Source organism: Zophobas morio, unplaced genomic scaffold (assembly GCF_036711695.1).
Source record: "Zophobas morio isolate AGI-343-1 ecotype UQ-CSIRO unplaced genomic scaffold, CSIRO_AGI_Zmor_V1 ptg000693l, whole genome shotgun sequence".
NCBI classification, from domain to species: Eukaryota; Metazoa; Arthropoda; class Insecta; order Coleoptera; family Tenebrionidae; genus Zophobas; species Zophobas morio.
In genome coordinates this window covers 24,969-42,164 of record NW_026972796.1, presented here as the reverse complement: position 1 = coordinate 42,164, position 17,196 = coordinate 24,969, and the positions used below count along the sequence as shown (strand labels likewise).

The following is a 17,196-nucleotide window of genomic DNA, read 5'->3' as shown; positions in this document are numbered from 1 at the left end:
AATTTTAAAATTATTAATGTCTGGAACTCCTATGAGAAGAGGAATGTTTGTAGCGAGCACGATCAGCACCACGATCCCTTTCGCGGTCTCGATGGCGAGTTTGATTCCGATTTCGATCCCGATCCCGATCCCGATCCCGATCACGATGGCTTCTTTCTTTTTCCTTTTCTTTTTCTCGTTCTTTATTTTTACTCACATCTTTATGACTTCTTGAATGATTTTCAGGACTCCTTCGAGGCTCCCGCTTACTTTCAGTTTTAAGATCTCTCTCGTCTTTTTTACTATTGGCTTCCTCTATAATTTTCTCCTTAAAAATTATAAAAATTATAAAAAGTTTTAATATATTATTAAAAATAAATTTCAAGTACTTTAAGATCTTTAATAGTTTTACGAATTAATAAAAATCCAACGTGTTGCTTTCCTGCGAAAAGTAAAAAGTATTTAATAAAAAACATTACAACTCTTTATAAAAAAATTGATGAACTAATAATAATTTACCAATCAAAGAGAATAAAAAATAAAAAACAATCAGACAATATAAAAAACTCGTCTGCCAATTAGATTGTAGAAAAAATAATTAAACCTCAAATCAAATCAACACAACAAAAAGACAAGCGACTTTCGGTAATGCATTTATTGTAATATTAAACATATACAAGCTCGGCTAGCATTTAGTTAATATATGCAAACGAAAAATTTTAATTATACGTCAATAAAGATAATGCATAAAATATATTCACCAATAAATGTAAAAAAGACAAAACAAATATATGCTAAAAAGTAAATTATGAAAAAAATAAGGTTTGTAAAAGAAAAACAACAAATTGTTAATAAAAAGACAATATTAATAATAAGCCAAAAAATTTAAAAAATATTTAACAAAAAACCAATGAACATATATATAAAGCCAATAAAACAATAAATATTTCTAAAAAATATTGAAAAAAATTTGATTTAGTTTCCATGAAAAGCAATCAACAAATTAGCGGAAAAATAAAGAGAGCCCGTAAAAAACAATTAACCAATAAAAAAATTATAATCATGTCTACGCCAATGATATGAACCTTGCAAATGAGCATCGACGCGAGCTTGGATATCTCCCACTACTAAAGTAGCAGAGCATATATCGCAAACTTCCATCTGCTTCCCCACAACGGCAGTTGCTCCACTAGCCTAACAGTTCAGTGTTTATTATTATTAATGAGAAATATAAATTTACTGGTGCATATAAAAAAAAACCGTTAATAATATAAAGAATTTTTTTAAAAAATTATAAGTTATAAAGAAAATTACCAATATAAAAGAAAATATGAGTCATTTACAAAACCGAAAATACAAAAAATCCAAAAAAAAAATTAAATTTTCATATTTTTCAAATTGTAAACATGAAATTAATAATATTGGCAAGTGCCAATGGAAAATAATAAAAATATTAAAACAAGAATAAAGAAAGATCAAAAAAATAATAGCTGAATATTAAATTATTAATTAATATTAAAAAAATATGCTCATGACAAAAAATTCTAGTAAAAATTAACCGATAAAATATTAAATATAGCGAAGCTATAAAACAAAAAAAAATACATAAAAAAACGTATAAAAATTAAAAAATAATTTAAAATTTATTTTAGTAAATTCATAAATTAAAGTTTTAAAGTATAAACAAAAATGCAATGAAATTTACAGCTGTAAAAGAAATAATTAAATTATCAAATACCAAATAAAAAAATACAAATGAAATTTCATGTAAACTATATTTTAAAGAAGTTTTTTTTTAAGATATCAATTAATAAAAAACTAAATATAATAAAGTCAAAAAATTAATACATAATAAAAACGAAAATAAATTTAGATAAAAAATAAAATAATTAATCGAATAAATAAATACTTTTATTAAAATAAAAGAAGTCTATTATAATGCGATTTAAAAGAAAAATTAACAGCTGTAAAAAAATTCCTTCGATTAAAATTTCATGCAATCTTTTAATAAAAATTAAACCAATAAAAGTAGGAGAAAATAAAGTAAATTGTACATTGGATAGAAAAATAGTAATTAATTTTTTTTTAAAAAAAACTTTACCAATAAGAAATGTATATCGCATCAAAAAATATAATGATTTATTTTTGAATTAAACCAACATTTAAAATGGCTTCCTTTTGCTTCTTTAATAAATCAACGCTTCTCATAAGCGACTCCACTTCATCAATCTTGCCTTCATTTCCAAGTCTTTCGACCTTTAATATTTATTATTATATCTATTTTATTTCGTTTATTATAAAATATCTCTTTTAATAAACAAAAATATTTCAAATTATTAAATTATTAAATAAATTTAAATTAAATATAAAAAAAAATTTTATTTAAAATTTAAAAAAAAATAACAATTTATTAATAATAGTAACTATGTTAATATATATTTTATAAAAAAAGTTTAACAAACTTGAATGTACAGAAATAAAAAATATTATTTTTATAAATAATAAAATTATATATAAAATTAAAAAACTCATAAAAGTAATCAAAATAACAGATAAAATATTTATAATTTTGATAAAAAACATTTATAATTTTATAAAATCCAAAAAATCGATTAAAGTAAAATTTATATAAAATTTTTTTTATTAATTAATAAATTGTCTTATAGCTTTTTTAACATATAAAAGTAAAAAAATATCCTAATATAGATTTCCTTCTTTAAAAATTTATGATTGTTAAGTGGAAATAAAAGTGATAAAAACTTTAAAAAATTTAAAAAAAAAATTTAACGATTTGGGCTATTTATAAATATAAAAATCATAAAATAAACTTTTATAAAAATAATATTAAGAAAATAAAAAATAATTAATATACAAAAAATCTATATAATTAATAATAATTAATTCTTAATATTTACCAAAAAATATTATTAAATAAAAAATAAATAATAAAAATTAGCAGTTTGCTAAAAATTATTATAAATACAAAAAAAATAATTTAAAAAATTATATATATATATAATTTTTAAATTATACAAAATATATGTACTAAAATAAAGTATCATATATATTATCAAACTTAAAACTAAATTTTCTATATAAATTAACTATAAAAATTAAAAATATTAAATAAAATTAAAAAAAATTAATATAAACTCAAGACTTCCATTAAGTATATTTTAAAAATTATTTAGCAAATATAATGAAAATTTCAATGTAATGGCTTAAATATAAATTATTGAAAGAATTTTTCCTTATAAAATAAAATCTAAATAAAATACTTATCTAAAAAAATGAAAATAACGAAAATTAAAAAAAATATAAAATTATAAAAAAATTCAGGATTAAATTATTAAAATTATACAATAAAATAATTTTTAGAGAATTTTTCTATAAAATAAACTACCATAATTTTAAAGAATAATAAAACTTCTGTAATATTTTCTAATATAACTATTATAAAATAACTTAATAATTCTTTCATAAGATTATTACATAAATATAATATAAAATAAATTAAAACGTAAAAAAAATAAAAACTTTTTCTAAAAGTTCATCAATCTGATTGGTAACGTCTCGCACTTTTTCCTGATCAACTCCAGTTTCAGATAACTAAAAAATTTTAGATTATATTTTAAATTATATAATTAAGAAAATACAAAAAAAATAAAATAAAAATTTGAATAATATATTCTTTTTATTAAAAATTAAAAATTAAATTTTTACATTAAATTTATAAATATAAATATATAAAATATAGTAAAAAATAAAATGTAAAATTAAGAAATATAATTTTTAACCAAAACTCTAAAATAATTTAGTCTCCTTTGAAAAAATCTAAAAAAAAATTTAGTTTTTTATAAATTTAAAAAAAATGCAAACAATCAATAATTAAAAATTACTTAAAATTAGAAACATTAAAAAATATACACAAAGAAAAAGATCAATAAATGTATAAATTCTTTATTAGATATCAATAAAAATTATTTAAAAGATAAAAATAATAAAAATTATAAACTAAATTTTATATAATAATAATGAAAGATAAAGAAAACATAAAATCGTAAAAAAAAATTTAATAAAAATAATACAATTTTTATTAAATTATTATAAAATACATTCAAATTTATTATAAATCTATAAAAATTTAATATAGAAACTATTTTATAGAACTTTAAACATGAAGCAAAAAAATATAAAAATTACCGATAAAAAAAATTGGAGAAAAATTAAAAATTTTCATAAAAAAATAATAATAAATTAAATTAAATTAAATTAACTAAAAATTTAAAACAAATAAAAATTTTAAGTATTTTAATTTATATGAACTAGAGTTCAAAAATATAAAATACTTCTTTATGTAAGTCGTAAACAGTTTTATAAAAAAGTATGCAAATTTTTTATTTCAATAGAATCAACACTAACTTTTAAAAAATAAAAATAAAATGAGAAAAATAAAAAAAATAAAATATAATCGAATTGTTAATTTGTGGAACCTGCAAAGTCTCCTGTTCTTTAATTCTTTGTTTCGCTTTTTGAATCTGCCAATCAATTTCTTTAACAAGCCTTTCAAGTCCAGCGATCCAATCTTCCTCGTAACCCATTTTCTTATACTTGCTACTTTTTTCATAACTAAAGTTTAATTAAAAATTTATAAAAAATTTAATATTTACAAAATTAGGGATTGAAAGTATAATATAGAAAAAACGGAAAAAATTAAAATATAAAACACGTTAAAAAAGCAAATACTCCAAAAAAATTAACTTTTTAAAAAAATATAATATAAAAATTATAATAAGTTAAGCAATTTATAAGAAACTTATTCTAATAAATTAAAAAATTTGTATGTATACGGTAATAATTTTTTTCAAAAAATAAAATGGGTACTTAATAATTTTAAAAAAATTAAAAGAAATGAAATATTGGAAACGTAAATTTTACAACTTTTGTTAATTAATATAATCGATGTTTAAAAAAAATAAAAGCGTACTCAGTAAATTTCAAAGATTTAAAAAAATTAAAATTATAATTTATACCTTTCTTTAAAAAAATAAAAAAAGATCATACCCAAAAAATAAATATACAAAAAAATATCCTTATAATAATATAATAATAAATTTAATTAAAAAAATTTAGAGAATGTTAAATAACAATGAAAAAAGGGATGAAAAAAAATGAAATTATATTATACACTTAACAACTTTAAAAATACATAAAAATAAGTAAAATTAACTAAAATATATACTTAATGACATTTTTTAAATAATAAAAAATATATTTTGAAATAAAAAAGAAGTAAAAAATAAGAAAAAAATTATAATTAAAAATCTTTAAGTAAAATTAAATAAGTTAAAAAATTAATATATATATGACTATAATTTAAACTAAAATAAAAATAAAAAATAATACTAAATGTAAAATCTAAAGTTAAGTTTGAAAAATTAAAATATATAAAATATGGGAAAATTAAATTTAAATTTAAAATTCGAATTGTTACTCTGTCTTTAAGCCTTGATCGTGTTCGAAACGGCAAGGGCCTAAATCTTGCTTCGTGTTGGTGAATAGTGTGTGCGGACATAAGCCACATAGAAAAGGTTTGCAAACCTTTAACACAATTTCAGATAAATTTTATAATCCCAGCGCGAAATTTATATAAATGCATCGAATAAAAATTACCGCGTACTAGAATAAACAAAAGATAAGGTGAACAAGAAAACCTTAAAACTACTTGTTTGGAAGATCTCAGAAATTTTAAAAAGGACGCAATATTTTCTTACCGAAAAACATCATCTATTTGTTAAGAGTTACTAAGTCTAAAGTTGTACAGCTACACACTATTTTGAAGATGGAGAAAATTTACTTTGCGATCCGACCAGTGAGCAAGCTTATCTTTACTATTAGGAGCAACGTTTCTGTTTTTTCCTAAGAGTTCAGCGACTAGTGCTCTATTTGCTACATATAATAGCTTATTAACGTTTAATAATAAAAATTTAAAGAAAAAGTACCATCCATCTTGACTTAGTGTAAAAAAAAGTGTGATAGGCTTAACTATCTTCTTTTATTAAATTTCTTTTTTAAATAAATTATTAAACAAATACTACGATCACAGACAAAATTCGTTACCTGAAGAAAAAAAAACAGGCTCAACAGAGGTAAGCCGCTTAAAAACAACGCTCTCCTGTGGAAAAAAATTCAGATGGAAATAACAATGTATACGCACGTGTTTGAACTAAAACGGTCCAGTTTAAGTATAAGCGTCCTCAAAATTTTAATAGTAAACAATTATTCAAATCTACCATCTCTTTGACTTGAACTTAATATTTTAAATTGTATAAAAGATGTTTTGTTAATCAGATAAAATATTGAATAGGTTACAAATAATTTCTTTTATGTTTATGTGCTTCTAATATGCTTATTTTTTTTAATGTTTTCACCTTATATTATTGAAAAACATTGATTGAAAGATTCACTAAAGTTATGAATAAAGCTACCTCTTAAATTCTGTGAAGCCCATAGCCAATAAATAATTCTGTTTAAAAAACTATGCATTATTCTTTATTAAGCATTTAACAGTTTTTAATTACAACAGAAGAAAGTATTAAGTTTGCTCTTCCCACGTAAACTAAAAGTTATCAGGGCAACAGGGCTTATGTATATTAATAACTAATGTTCTAACTATTTTTTAAAAATGCAATTTACCTACTTTAATTATCTAATTACAGTTTGTATAGTTTTGCAAAAACAGTATTCATATATTTATTAAAGGAGACTTTAAGCTGTATTAACTAAATTAGTTTTTCTTTTGATTATAAAGCCTTGTACAAAGTTCTTATAATAGTTACGATATTCTTTTAGTTTATAATAAAGTTAGATTAAAATAACATCTTAAAAGTTTTAAACTAACTTGCTTGCCAGAGAAAGCAGGTTAGTATTAGATAAAAAAAAAACAATTTATCTGTGGACTATGTAAAAAAAGTAGAGAAAGTTGTAAATAAATTTTTTTTTTAGAGGAATCAAAGATATAAAAACACAACTCAAGTTATTTACATATAAACATTTAGTTAGAAAAAAGTCACATCCTTAGCGTTTGGAGGTAGAAAACGTGACTTTATAGTTTTAAAACTATAGTTAATCAAGTATGAGCTTGTAAGCTCTTTCAATAATATGTGTAAACATTTAAAAATTATAAGCCATGGAGGGCGTGTAGCGGGGGGAGCCACTTTGGGGTTGTGTAAAGTTCTAAAACTATACTTTCATCAGTAACATAATATATAATTTTCTTTGCAGAAGACTATTTAAAATATATATTATTAGTTTTGTAAGGGTACTACTTCTTTTATAACTTAAAGATATAATATATACATAATAGTTTTCTAAACTAAAGCTACATTAAATACTTAAATTAAAACACCGACCCTCTAACCCACCGTAATCTATAGCAGTAAAGTGTCAAGCTTAATAAAATACTTAACGCAAGAGCGGGTTTAAGCAAAAAATTAATGGAGTAACAAAATAGAAACTCACAAGAGCGTGGAAAGTAACACTCCTAAATAGTAGTTACTAAGTACAGTAATTTTTTAGATAGTAATAATGGTTACTTTGGAGCTCGAAATCGTTTTCTTAAAATAAAAATCTAATTTTATGAAAATAAGTAACGAGAAATCTTAAAAAGGCAAAGATGAAATTAGCATTGCTTACTTATTTACTGTTGTAATGTATAACCAAACTGTAGTTTGAGAGCTTGTCTTTCTTTTAATTATTTTTCTATATGTTATTTCGCTTATATTTTTTAATTTTTATTATTTTGTTAGATTTATAAATAGTTATATTTTATTTTGTTTGAATGCTAAATAAATAAAAAACTTTGTTTTTTAGTTGATCCTGAGTGGAGTTTCTTGTGCAAGCTAGGAGACTATGGATAATAATAATTTTTGTCGGACACTGTGTTTATTTTACATGTGTATATTGTTTAAATAGTACTTACAGGGACTTTCTAAAAGATATAATATAAATTAAGTTCAATTCCTATTAATAATACACGATTTTAAGCTGGTCTTACTTCGCAAATAAGTTTATGCAACTCTTAAACAAAAGTCGCTTAAGCATAAATGGCCCTTAAATTTGAAGCAGCCTCACCGAACTGTGGGTGAAGCAACTTGTAAATTTCTGTCGGTACCAAAGCGTTTAACGTTAGTTTTTAGATTATTATTGAGGGGGACCATCATCGGATATTGTTAAAGTCTAATGTAAATCCAAAATACTGGATTGAGAAGTGTCGCTCAGAGATTAAATGTACTGACACCCAAAACATTGCGGGTTTGATTCTTTAGTTACGCAACTCTCTTTCCCATTTTTTGCACAGTTAATTAATTACTTCCTGTGAACTGCACTGTAGTCTCCAGCAACTCCCTAGCGTGCTAGCACTTACTTTTAATTAAATATTACTTCATAGATCACAGTTCAATAAGCTCGCTAAATCTCTACACCGCTTTTCAGAGTCTAACGATAGTTTCTAAAGGCAACCCCTACAATAGTATACATTGCGACATAAAATAATCACTACCGTACTAAAAAGTTGAAGAACTGCGCTTGGTAACTGCTAGAACAGCTGTCGTTTACTAATGACAAACCCCAGCCAAGATCACTTCGATCTCACTTTTATTATATGACCCAATTCCTTCGCTGGGCTTAGCAAAAATTAGTCGAGACAACGGTGACGTGATCTAGCACCCCCGCCTCCTATATGTACACAAAATAAAAAACGAAATCAAACGGCTACAAAGGCATCCATCCCAATTTTTTTTCCAATGTATATTGTTAGTTTGTTTTCTTTGCTGTCTTGAGGGTTTCTGTTTCTGTTTAAGCCGTTTTCGACTTCTAGCATCACTCGTTTAACATATTTATAATTTAGGTATTGAATTGTGGATATAAAATGTTGCTCTCTTACTGCAGTCTGTATATGATGTCGATTTCTCATACTCTAAACAAATCTAAATTCGAGAGAGGGCTAACCTATCTTGTGAACATTTTTGGACACTTTAACAAACTTTATATTCAACTAGAATGAAATAAGAGGTTTACGCAGGCAAACTTTGCGTGTTTATTTGCAAACTGGAGCTGTGGATAGGAAGAATTTGAAGCAACAACTTATTCTGCTTTTCCGATGCTTAAAACTTCCATTGACGACAACAATTACTCGCATATCACAGTCGTAGTTCAACAAAATGTTAAACATCACCCCCGCAAAATTAAAAAGGAGTTTACAAGGTTCTCGGGATGCAATGTCGACGAGACGGAAGCTGCTCGAAAATTAATCTGAAACCCTTGCCCCTTGCAGTTTCAACGTAGAAAAGCTTCCTAACGAAATCCAAGGTCATCCCCATTACGAAAATGATAGCAACTGCAAGGATACTTTCGAATCAGGTATTAACCTCAAAAAGTTCTGATACAAAAAAGCAATCTCATGTAGTAAGTTTCGACATCTTGTCATGTTTCGACAACTTTTTTGTGCAAAGAGGGTTTTCCCAATCCGCCTCTGGTCAAAAATCAGCAGAGGAATCGATTACCCGCTCCGACAACATAAATTTAGCTTTAGCAGCAGTATCACTCCCAGAATTTCGCAACTAGTAAATAATTCAAGAGCTAAGATCACCATTTTTTTTATAAAATATTGCATTATTATAACATGTATTCGTGCATGTCCATCCTAGGGATATTACAATTGGAGTGTAGTAAGCTACCTACTTTAACTCAAGTATATCAACTATGTATTAAAGGACTAGCACTAAATACAATAGCTAAGGTACATTTAAGTACCCAGCAAGTGTCGCCATAATTCTTGAGAATCGAAGAAAAGTAGATGTATTTTTCATAAGGGGGTTTCACCACATATACCTTTGCCTCGGTGGTCCGCTACATTTTAAAGGTCGGGGGCCCTAATAGCGTCTCTGATTGGTGTAATTACAAGTTGTGATTGGTCTATTTTCGGATCACACTAACTCCATGAGGTCTTGTGTTTTATGGCACATGTGTTTTCACTATAAATTTGTCAGTTTTTAGATTCTTTGTGGTTAAAAAAAATTAAAAGTTTTACTTTTTACAATATATGTAAGTTATTTTTTTTAGTTAATCCTTATTAATATTTAAGTTATTGTTTTTTTGTTTAAAAGAGTTTTATTTCGAATGTTTTTTATAGCCCTTGATAATTAGTAATTTTTCTACTAGAGAAGAGAGATGAGAACGAAATTTATTAGGTTAACTTTTTATGTAGTTTGCTTGAGGTGTAAGAGGATTAATAATTTTGTAGGTCAATCAGAGAATATCATAGACTTTAGATATTAAAGAATTAACAGAAACCTCATACTAAACTTATTTCTATAAACTACTACTAATAATTTTTCTTTGTTTACTTATAAAAATAATTTTTTTTAATTATTAAATTATTACTAAAAGGTCTTATAACTTCGATTAATTTAGATTTTTTTTTTTACACTTTAACCTGGTTTCTTAGTTTGCATTGTATTGGACGGGATTACTTTAAAGGACAGCTATTTGTCCAGTACAAAATCATTATCTTATCAGTGTTTTAATTTCGGTCCTAGTGAACTACTTATAAATTTGTATAAACAGTTCTTAGAAAAGAATTTTTCTGAAATGTTTATTGTAAAACAAGTAAAAAATAAGTTATATATTTATGTTTTAGAAAAACTTTAAGCCTTTGTAAATAATATTGAAGTGTTGGTACTGGTGATAATCCGTATAATAACTTATAAAATCCTTTTTAGATACACTTTTACTGTACTGCTGCCTATAACTTTAAACATTTATTTATTATATCTTGTAGCGTACGTTGATTGCATAGTATATTTAGTATTGACCTTAGTGTGAGTAATATATTAAATAGGTTAAGTAGTTTATCTTCTTTTTATTTAATATTCACTATTAGGTTGTCCTTAAAAAGAATTCAGGACTCATTTGTATCCTATGTTCAGTAATTTGTTATTTATTACAATGTATACTCAAAGGACTATTTTTTGGCAAAAGTTATGTTTTACTCTTTGTTTTTAGGTGGCGACTAAATCCTTTACTATTACAGTGGTTTGGTATGTGTTAATTACGTTTACAACTGTTAAAATTATTATAATAGTTATTGGTAAATTTAAATGATGTAAATTTTGTGCTAGAACCCTCTTGGTTGTTTGTTTTAGCTTTTAGTAATATTAAAAGAATAGTTAAAGCTCAGTTATAACAGGTTAGTTTCTATTTTTTTAAAAAAAATTTATTTATTCACCTTCGCAGCGATGTATATTCAAGAACAATTATTTAATAAAGATTGTAATCTGTGTAATATGAGGAATTATATTTCTCAGTTTTTTCGAACCGAATAGGTAAAGCTTGTTAGCGTAGTTTTAAATAAATTTTAATAATTACTAAATAAAAATGTAAACACGAAAAGAAAAAAAAAAGACAAGCTAAATTCTTTTTTTAGCTTAAAAAATGACAGCAGAAAACTTCTAAGTACATGAAGGACTGTCTAGAAGCCACTTCAAGGGCAATGTGCAACAAAAATGAGTGGGTATGGAGAGCAATGATGTTAGTATACCTAACTACTGCTCTTCCTTTAAAACTAAAACTTTTACTCCTATCCTCTTCTTAATTTATATCTCTAGTTGTTAGTTAGCTAACTACAACTTTAAAAAGACTAAAGATGATGTTAAGTGGAAAAAATTAAAACGTTACCTATGAATTTTTATATTTTTAATTAAGAAATAAATCTAATTTTATATAACTTAACACCTACAAGGGCCTGCCTCCCGTCAATACTAGGAAGGTTATCGGTCTTGGCCTCAACTTTTGTCTAAATTCGAAATTTGCTTGATATATAAATTGGAGTTTAATCTTTATTTTAACTATACCTCTTTAGACAAATCAGTTTAAATTTTAAATTTGGAGACAAAATTTCTTAGTAAAGGAGTTAAAAAATTAAGTTCGTAATAAGGATTACATACCTCCTAAATAAAGTTATGACGCTGAACCCCTTTTCGATCTTTTAGAATTATACAATATGGTCTAAAAAAGAAAAGTCGGTTTCTTCCTTTGTAAAAAAAATTTAGAACGCCTGCAATTTATGCTAGATAGCCTTGTTCTAGCTGAAAACGATATTATTTGTTCCCAAAACTTTAAAGCTTTATACACTAGCATACCAATAAAAGATTTATGGTATACGATGGAGTACCTTATTGAAAGTCATATGGAACATCTACCTCTTCTTTTCCCATTCTATACCCCTATTTTTGGAATGATACGGAATAAATTCTTTGCCTTTAATGATATAATATATTAACATTTAAAAGGAATGTCTACGGGTATTCCCGCTGCCCCAGTTCTAGTCACACTTTATTTAGCTTATTTTGAAATTCGTGAATTTCATAAGTTTGCACCCTATATCGAATTCTATGAAAGATAGTTGAGCGATACCCTGTCCATGGGGGGAGAGCACAATGACCAATTAATGAACGTTGTAAACATATGACGCGCTGTACTAAATTAAACTAGGACTTTGGATGTAAACAAAAGACATTCTATTTCCTTTTTAGGCTTTTTTAAAAAAATAAGCAAAAAAAATATTTGCAAGGTTCATGAAAAGAAACTAAGTTTTATATATTAACACATCCTGCAACACTGCTCATTCTCCTAGTACGCTAATAGGACTTATTGCGATATAACTCCTAGGTACAAGCAACCTTGCAACCATCAAGAGGGTTTTTGGTTTCTCACAAAGAAGCTTTATGACAGATTATTTTCTAAAAAAGAGGTTATTCTAGTATCAAAAATCTTTAATGACAGCATAGATAAAGCTGTTATAGAAAAACTAATGAGAAGCTCCTCAGTTAATCACTATAGTTCTGAGACTATCAAACTTCCTGATAAAAATGCTATTATTTTTAAATCCGTTTATGACAAACAGAGTCAAATAGAGACTTTTACGCAACATTTTTTGGGTAAAAAAATTAGAAAGAATTTTAAAAGCTTGACTAATAATAGCCCCACAATAATCTATAGCTTGATTAAAATTCATTGAGGTTGAGAATTATTTATCTTTATACACACATGGATAACTACCTCTAACAGATTTAGTTTTGCATCAAGATAATCCTTACGAGCCTTGTTATTTAATAATAAAAAAATAAAATTATATTAACATTAAGCGATGCTAGTTTTTGATTAATAAATCAAGACCCCCTGGTTGTCATATTACTAATTGCGCAGCAATATAGTGATACCCACTTGTTAAGGATATCATCTTTTTGTAAATATATAAAAATCAATGTGGATGGGAAAAAGGTTGGTTGTCACCTTACACCTGTCGAGATGCCTAACGATCATAAGAGTAAATCTTTAACAGACCAGCAATCATGCCAATGGAAAAGTCGACTATCTAAACATTTGTAAGCAGTTATTGATGTTGATGAACGTTAAATTATAAATATACATCTATTTTAATAGGATTTTAACATTCCCAAATGAGAGGAATGTATATATATAACTCATTAATAGATGAAAGAAAACATCCTAATATTTTTTAAAGAAAAGAATTTATTAACAAAATTGGCATATAATGACAACCAGAAAATAGAAAATAACTTATAGCAATTTTTTTTATAAAGTAAGTGATGGTTTAACTAGTATAAAACTGACTAGTATGCTATGTACACTTTAAAACAGTGCAAGTTATAGTTTTTAAACCAACACACTTTTAGAATAAATAAGCAATAAATAAACAATTAAAAGAAATTATGTTTACAACTACGTATAAAGTTATGAGATTACTACATTTCCTAAACTAAATACTAAGGCCTATCCTGATAGTCAGAGCAAAAATTCTCTTTCCTTTAGCTCTTAAGGGCCACTTTAAAATTTTTCTTTTTTGAACGAGTAGTAGTATAATGGGACTAAAATATGTTTTTCAAAGAAGAGGTTGAGTTCTCATGGTTAAAACTAATGCCAAATTTTATTATCGCTCAGTGTTTAGAGCTGCCTTCTATCAAAATGACATTTTTGATGAAAGTGAACTTCTTCTAAATGGTAGAGGTTATTTAGTAAAACTTTGGTTACAATCATTTTGCAAATAACAAAGAATTAAACCCGTGAGTGTGTAGACTATCCCCATTGGCTCGCTTTTATTCTGTACACAAATTTTCACCACTGTGAAATATTTATACGTAGGCTGATCGAGACAAAGTAAGCCTCGTCTAGAAGTGGGGTGCTTAAAGAAAACCTTGAACTTTATGTTGTACACATACAACGTTAATAGCCGATATGTTGAATTTTAATTATAATTGATGTAACAATTACTAAGTGACGTCAAAAAACAAAATGTCGTAGTGAAACCATGTTACTTTAAAGAATTTGACTATTGGAAAAAGGTAATTGTTCCAAAGAAATTAAAGGAAAATATTGACCTCATCCACAATTTGCTTCATCATATGCAATGGTCGAAAAGTGGACTCGCTCGTTTATAAAAAGACGACCATTAATCAAAGATGAGGAGCACCTAAGATCGTCTTGCATGGCCGTTAGGAAAGAAAGTATTAAATAAGTGGAATAGTTAGTCCTCGAAGACCGTCGAATTCGGGTTTTTAAGATAGTAGAGGGGCTAAAGATCAACATGGATTATGTTAGACAAATTCTCTATAATCATCAGTAAGGTAAGCACGCATTGGGTACCCAAATGTTAATTCCGCTAGAACGGGAACAAAGATTGGTAAGTTCGCGTTTTTCTTCGTTTATAGGAAAATACATTATATACCACTTGTCATATGTATCTGTCATGAAACATGGGTTTATTAGTACGATCCAGAATCCAAAAAAGAGTTCACGCATTGAATAAAAAGGGAGAAAAGCTAAACCGGAAGTTCAATATTTGAAGGGTGACCACAAAACTTATTGGGTTAGCGCAAAAAATACTTTGGGTGGATCGCCTCTTTAGAGGAGGAACGATGAAGAGACAATAATATGCTGGCTTAATCATTTAATTGTGACAAGCCAACATAAAGAGATGCAGGGGGCAAACTGAGAGAAATTCTTTTATCACAAAGCAACCCGGTTCACACAGCCCGAATTGCGAAGTGTGCTATAAGAGATATGGGCTTCGAGGAAATTTTTTATCTTACACATATATATCGTTTTAAACTTATCCGTTTCTATCTTGTTTAGTTCTTTTCTTAGCCAATAATTTCGCCTACATGCTAGTTTGCGGATCTGTTTAGAGGAAAATTAATTAGGCCGTAAACACGCGTTAAGCGTGGAAACTATAGTATGTCAGTTAGTAAAAATAACTGCAAAAAAAAAAGGATTTATTCAACCATAAGGTTGAAGTGAAGCTAACGATTACCACAATTAACAAATGCATTTGCCACTCTTTTTGTAAATATAGGTTTTGATTTGAAAAGCTCCTACCTTATATAAATTACATTAAAAAGACTTCTTTCCGTTTATTATAATAGCATATTTTGTTTTTCTCGAAAACATTGGCTTTTATCCCTTTAAATTTTGGTGATCAACTCGACGCGCCTACCATATACTCTTTTTAAAAAAAAATTAAATAGGAACTAGTCAATTAGTTTTAAGTTAAAGGGGTCTCTTTAGTGAAAAAAGCTCGCCGAATCATTATAGAGGAGAGCACAAAAGCCCGACTCGAGTTTTAGCACGTGCTTTATGAACCATTTTTTCATGTTTGTTTGTAAGCTCTCACGAATCAACAACAGGTTTAACTTAGCTTCAATTAAAATAACACCATTAGGTAATTAGGCTATCTGGATCCTGCAAGCACTTTTATAGCTGCTAAGAACATAGGCTTCTCTAAGCCCAGGTCGTGATACCCTCTTCGATTCTTAGGTGTCATTCGTTGTCTTTTCTTGGACTTTATAAAACTTCTTTAGTATTTCGTTACTAGTAAATAACATAAAAAAACTCCTTTCTAGCGACCCTACTAGACAGTTAAGCTGATCGAAACCATGGGTCATAGAAGAGCAAGTGCTCGCCTTTCTTCCTTGCCAAAATCATCGCGTTTTTACTGAAATGAACTAAACTCCGTTGTAATATGATAACTTTCTTAACCAAGCTTTATGGCTTTACTTGCTCTGTAACTTTGGGAAATTTCATATGGTTTTTAATTTGATTACTATTTAGGTTTTGTTTTCTAAAAGGCTGGTCTCCATTCCTTGGAAAAGCCATTAACTTACTCTTGTACTGTTTATAGCCGTTTTGAATTATTTGTAGGGCTGCTATAGCGTAATGGCTTAATACGTAAAAATTAATGTTTTGTAAACCTTTAAATGTGGTATTTATTATTAAACCGTGCCTTCTAAAAATGTAGCTTTTATTAGCTAAAGCAAAGTCACAAGCACTTGGCTCGTAGTTGCAATGGAAAGAGATTCTTGCTATTTTCTTTATACTTACGTTTCGACAATTTAACTGGGTCAACGTATTTACTTTGGTTTTACTGTAATACTTAATATTGATGAAAAATTTTGTTACTTTATTATTTCTTATGATTCATTCCTTTTAAATATTTTCATTTACAGATAACTTTTACTAAATCTCTGTATTAATTTTTAACTATAGAATTTAACAATATTGCTTTTGGGACCTGGTTTGAAAACAAGCGATAGTAATATAGCATCCGTAATAAAATTTTAATTTTGTTGAAGAATATAAGTAAATTATAATAAAATATATTAAAAGGTACACTTTTTATTATTATGACTTAACTTTTGAAGATGCTCGCTGAGTCTAGTACAGACTCCTAGTCGATTAATAGTAAGTATAAGGCCAAGGTCCTGTAACGAGAAGATTTTAACAACGAAGCGCTTAAGATATTATAAAACATTCTTATCTATTATATAACCAAAAAGGTGTGGCGTATGTTATATTTTCATCACTTTATATATACAATAATTAAGTAGAAAAAAAAAGTTGGTAATGTTGCACTAATCTCTCCTTACTGCTAGCTAGAGACCCTTACCAGAAGATTTTTGATTTTCTTTTTTTTATAAAAAAAAATTAGTCCGGAGTACATTTTGTTTGCATCTTTTTATAAATATTTAAGTAGAACTGAAAAATATTAAAAATGTTATACATAATATCACAATGCACTAGCTAGAGATTTTGTAACAAAAAGATGCTGAAAGTGGAGCGCTCAACCTTTTATAAACCAAC

General features: G+C 26.4%; 1 protein-coding gene across 1 annotated transcript; it reads right to left on the bottom strand.

Moving 5' to 3' along the window:
- Positions 1–13: 13 nt before the first annotated feature.
- LOC135121755 (luc7-like protein 3) lies at positions 14–6,124 on the bottom strand. The gene is made up of 10 exons (XM_064046031.1): positions 6,100–6,124; positions 5,982–6,045; positions 5,837–5,928; positions 5,474–5,580; positions 4,473–4,608; positions 3,517–3,588; positions 2,140–2,235; positions 1,065–1,173; positions 369–421; positions 14–307 (listed from the first exon to the last, which is right to left on the bottom strand). The coding sequence occupies exons 2-10, from the start codon at positions 5,986–5,988 to the stop codon at positions 14–16; spliced, it is 966 nt and encodes a 321-aa protein (XP_063902101.1). The 5' UTR covers positions 5,989–6,045; positions 6,100–6,124.
- Positions 6,125–17,196: the final 11,072 nt, after the last annotated feature.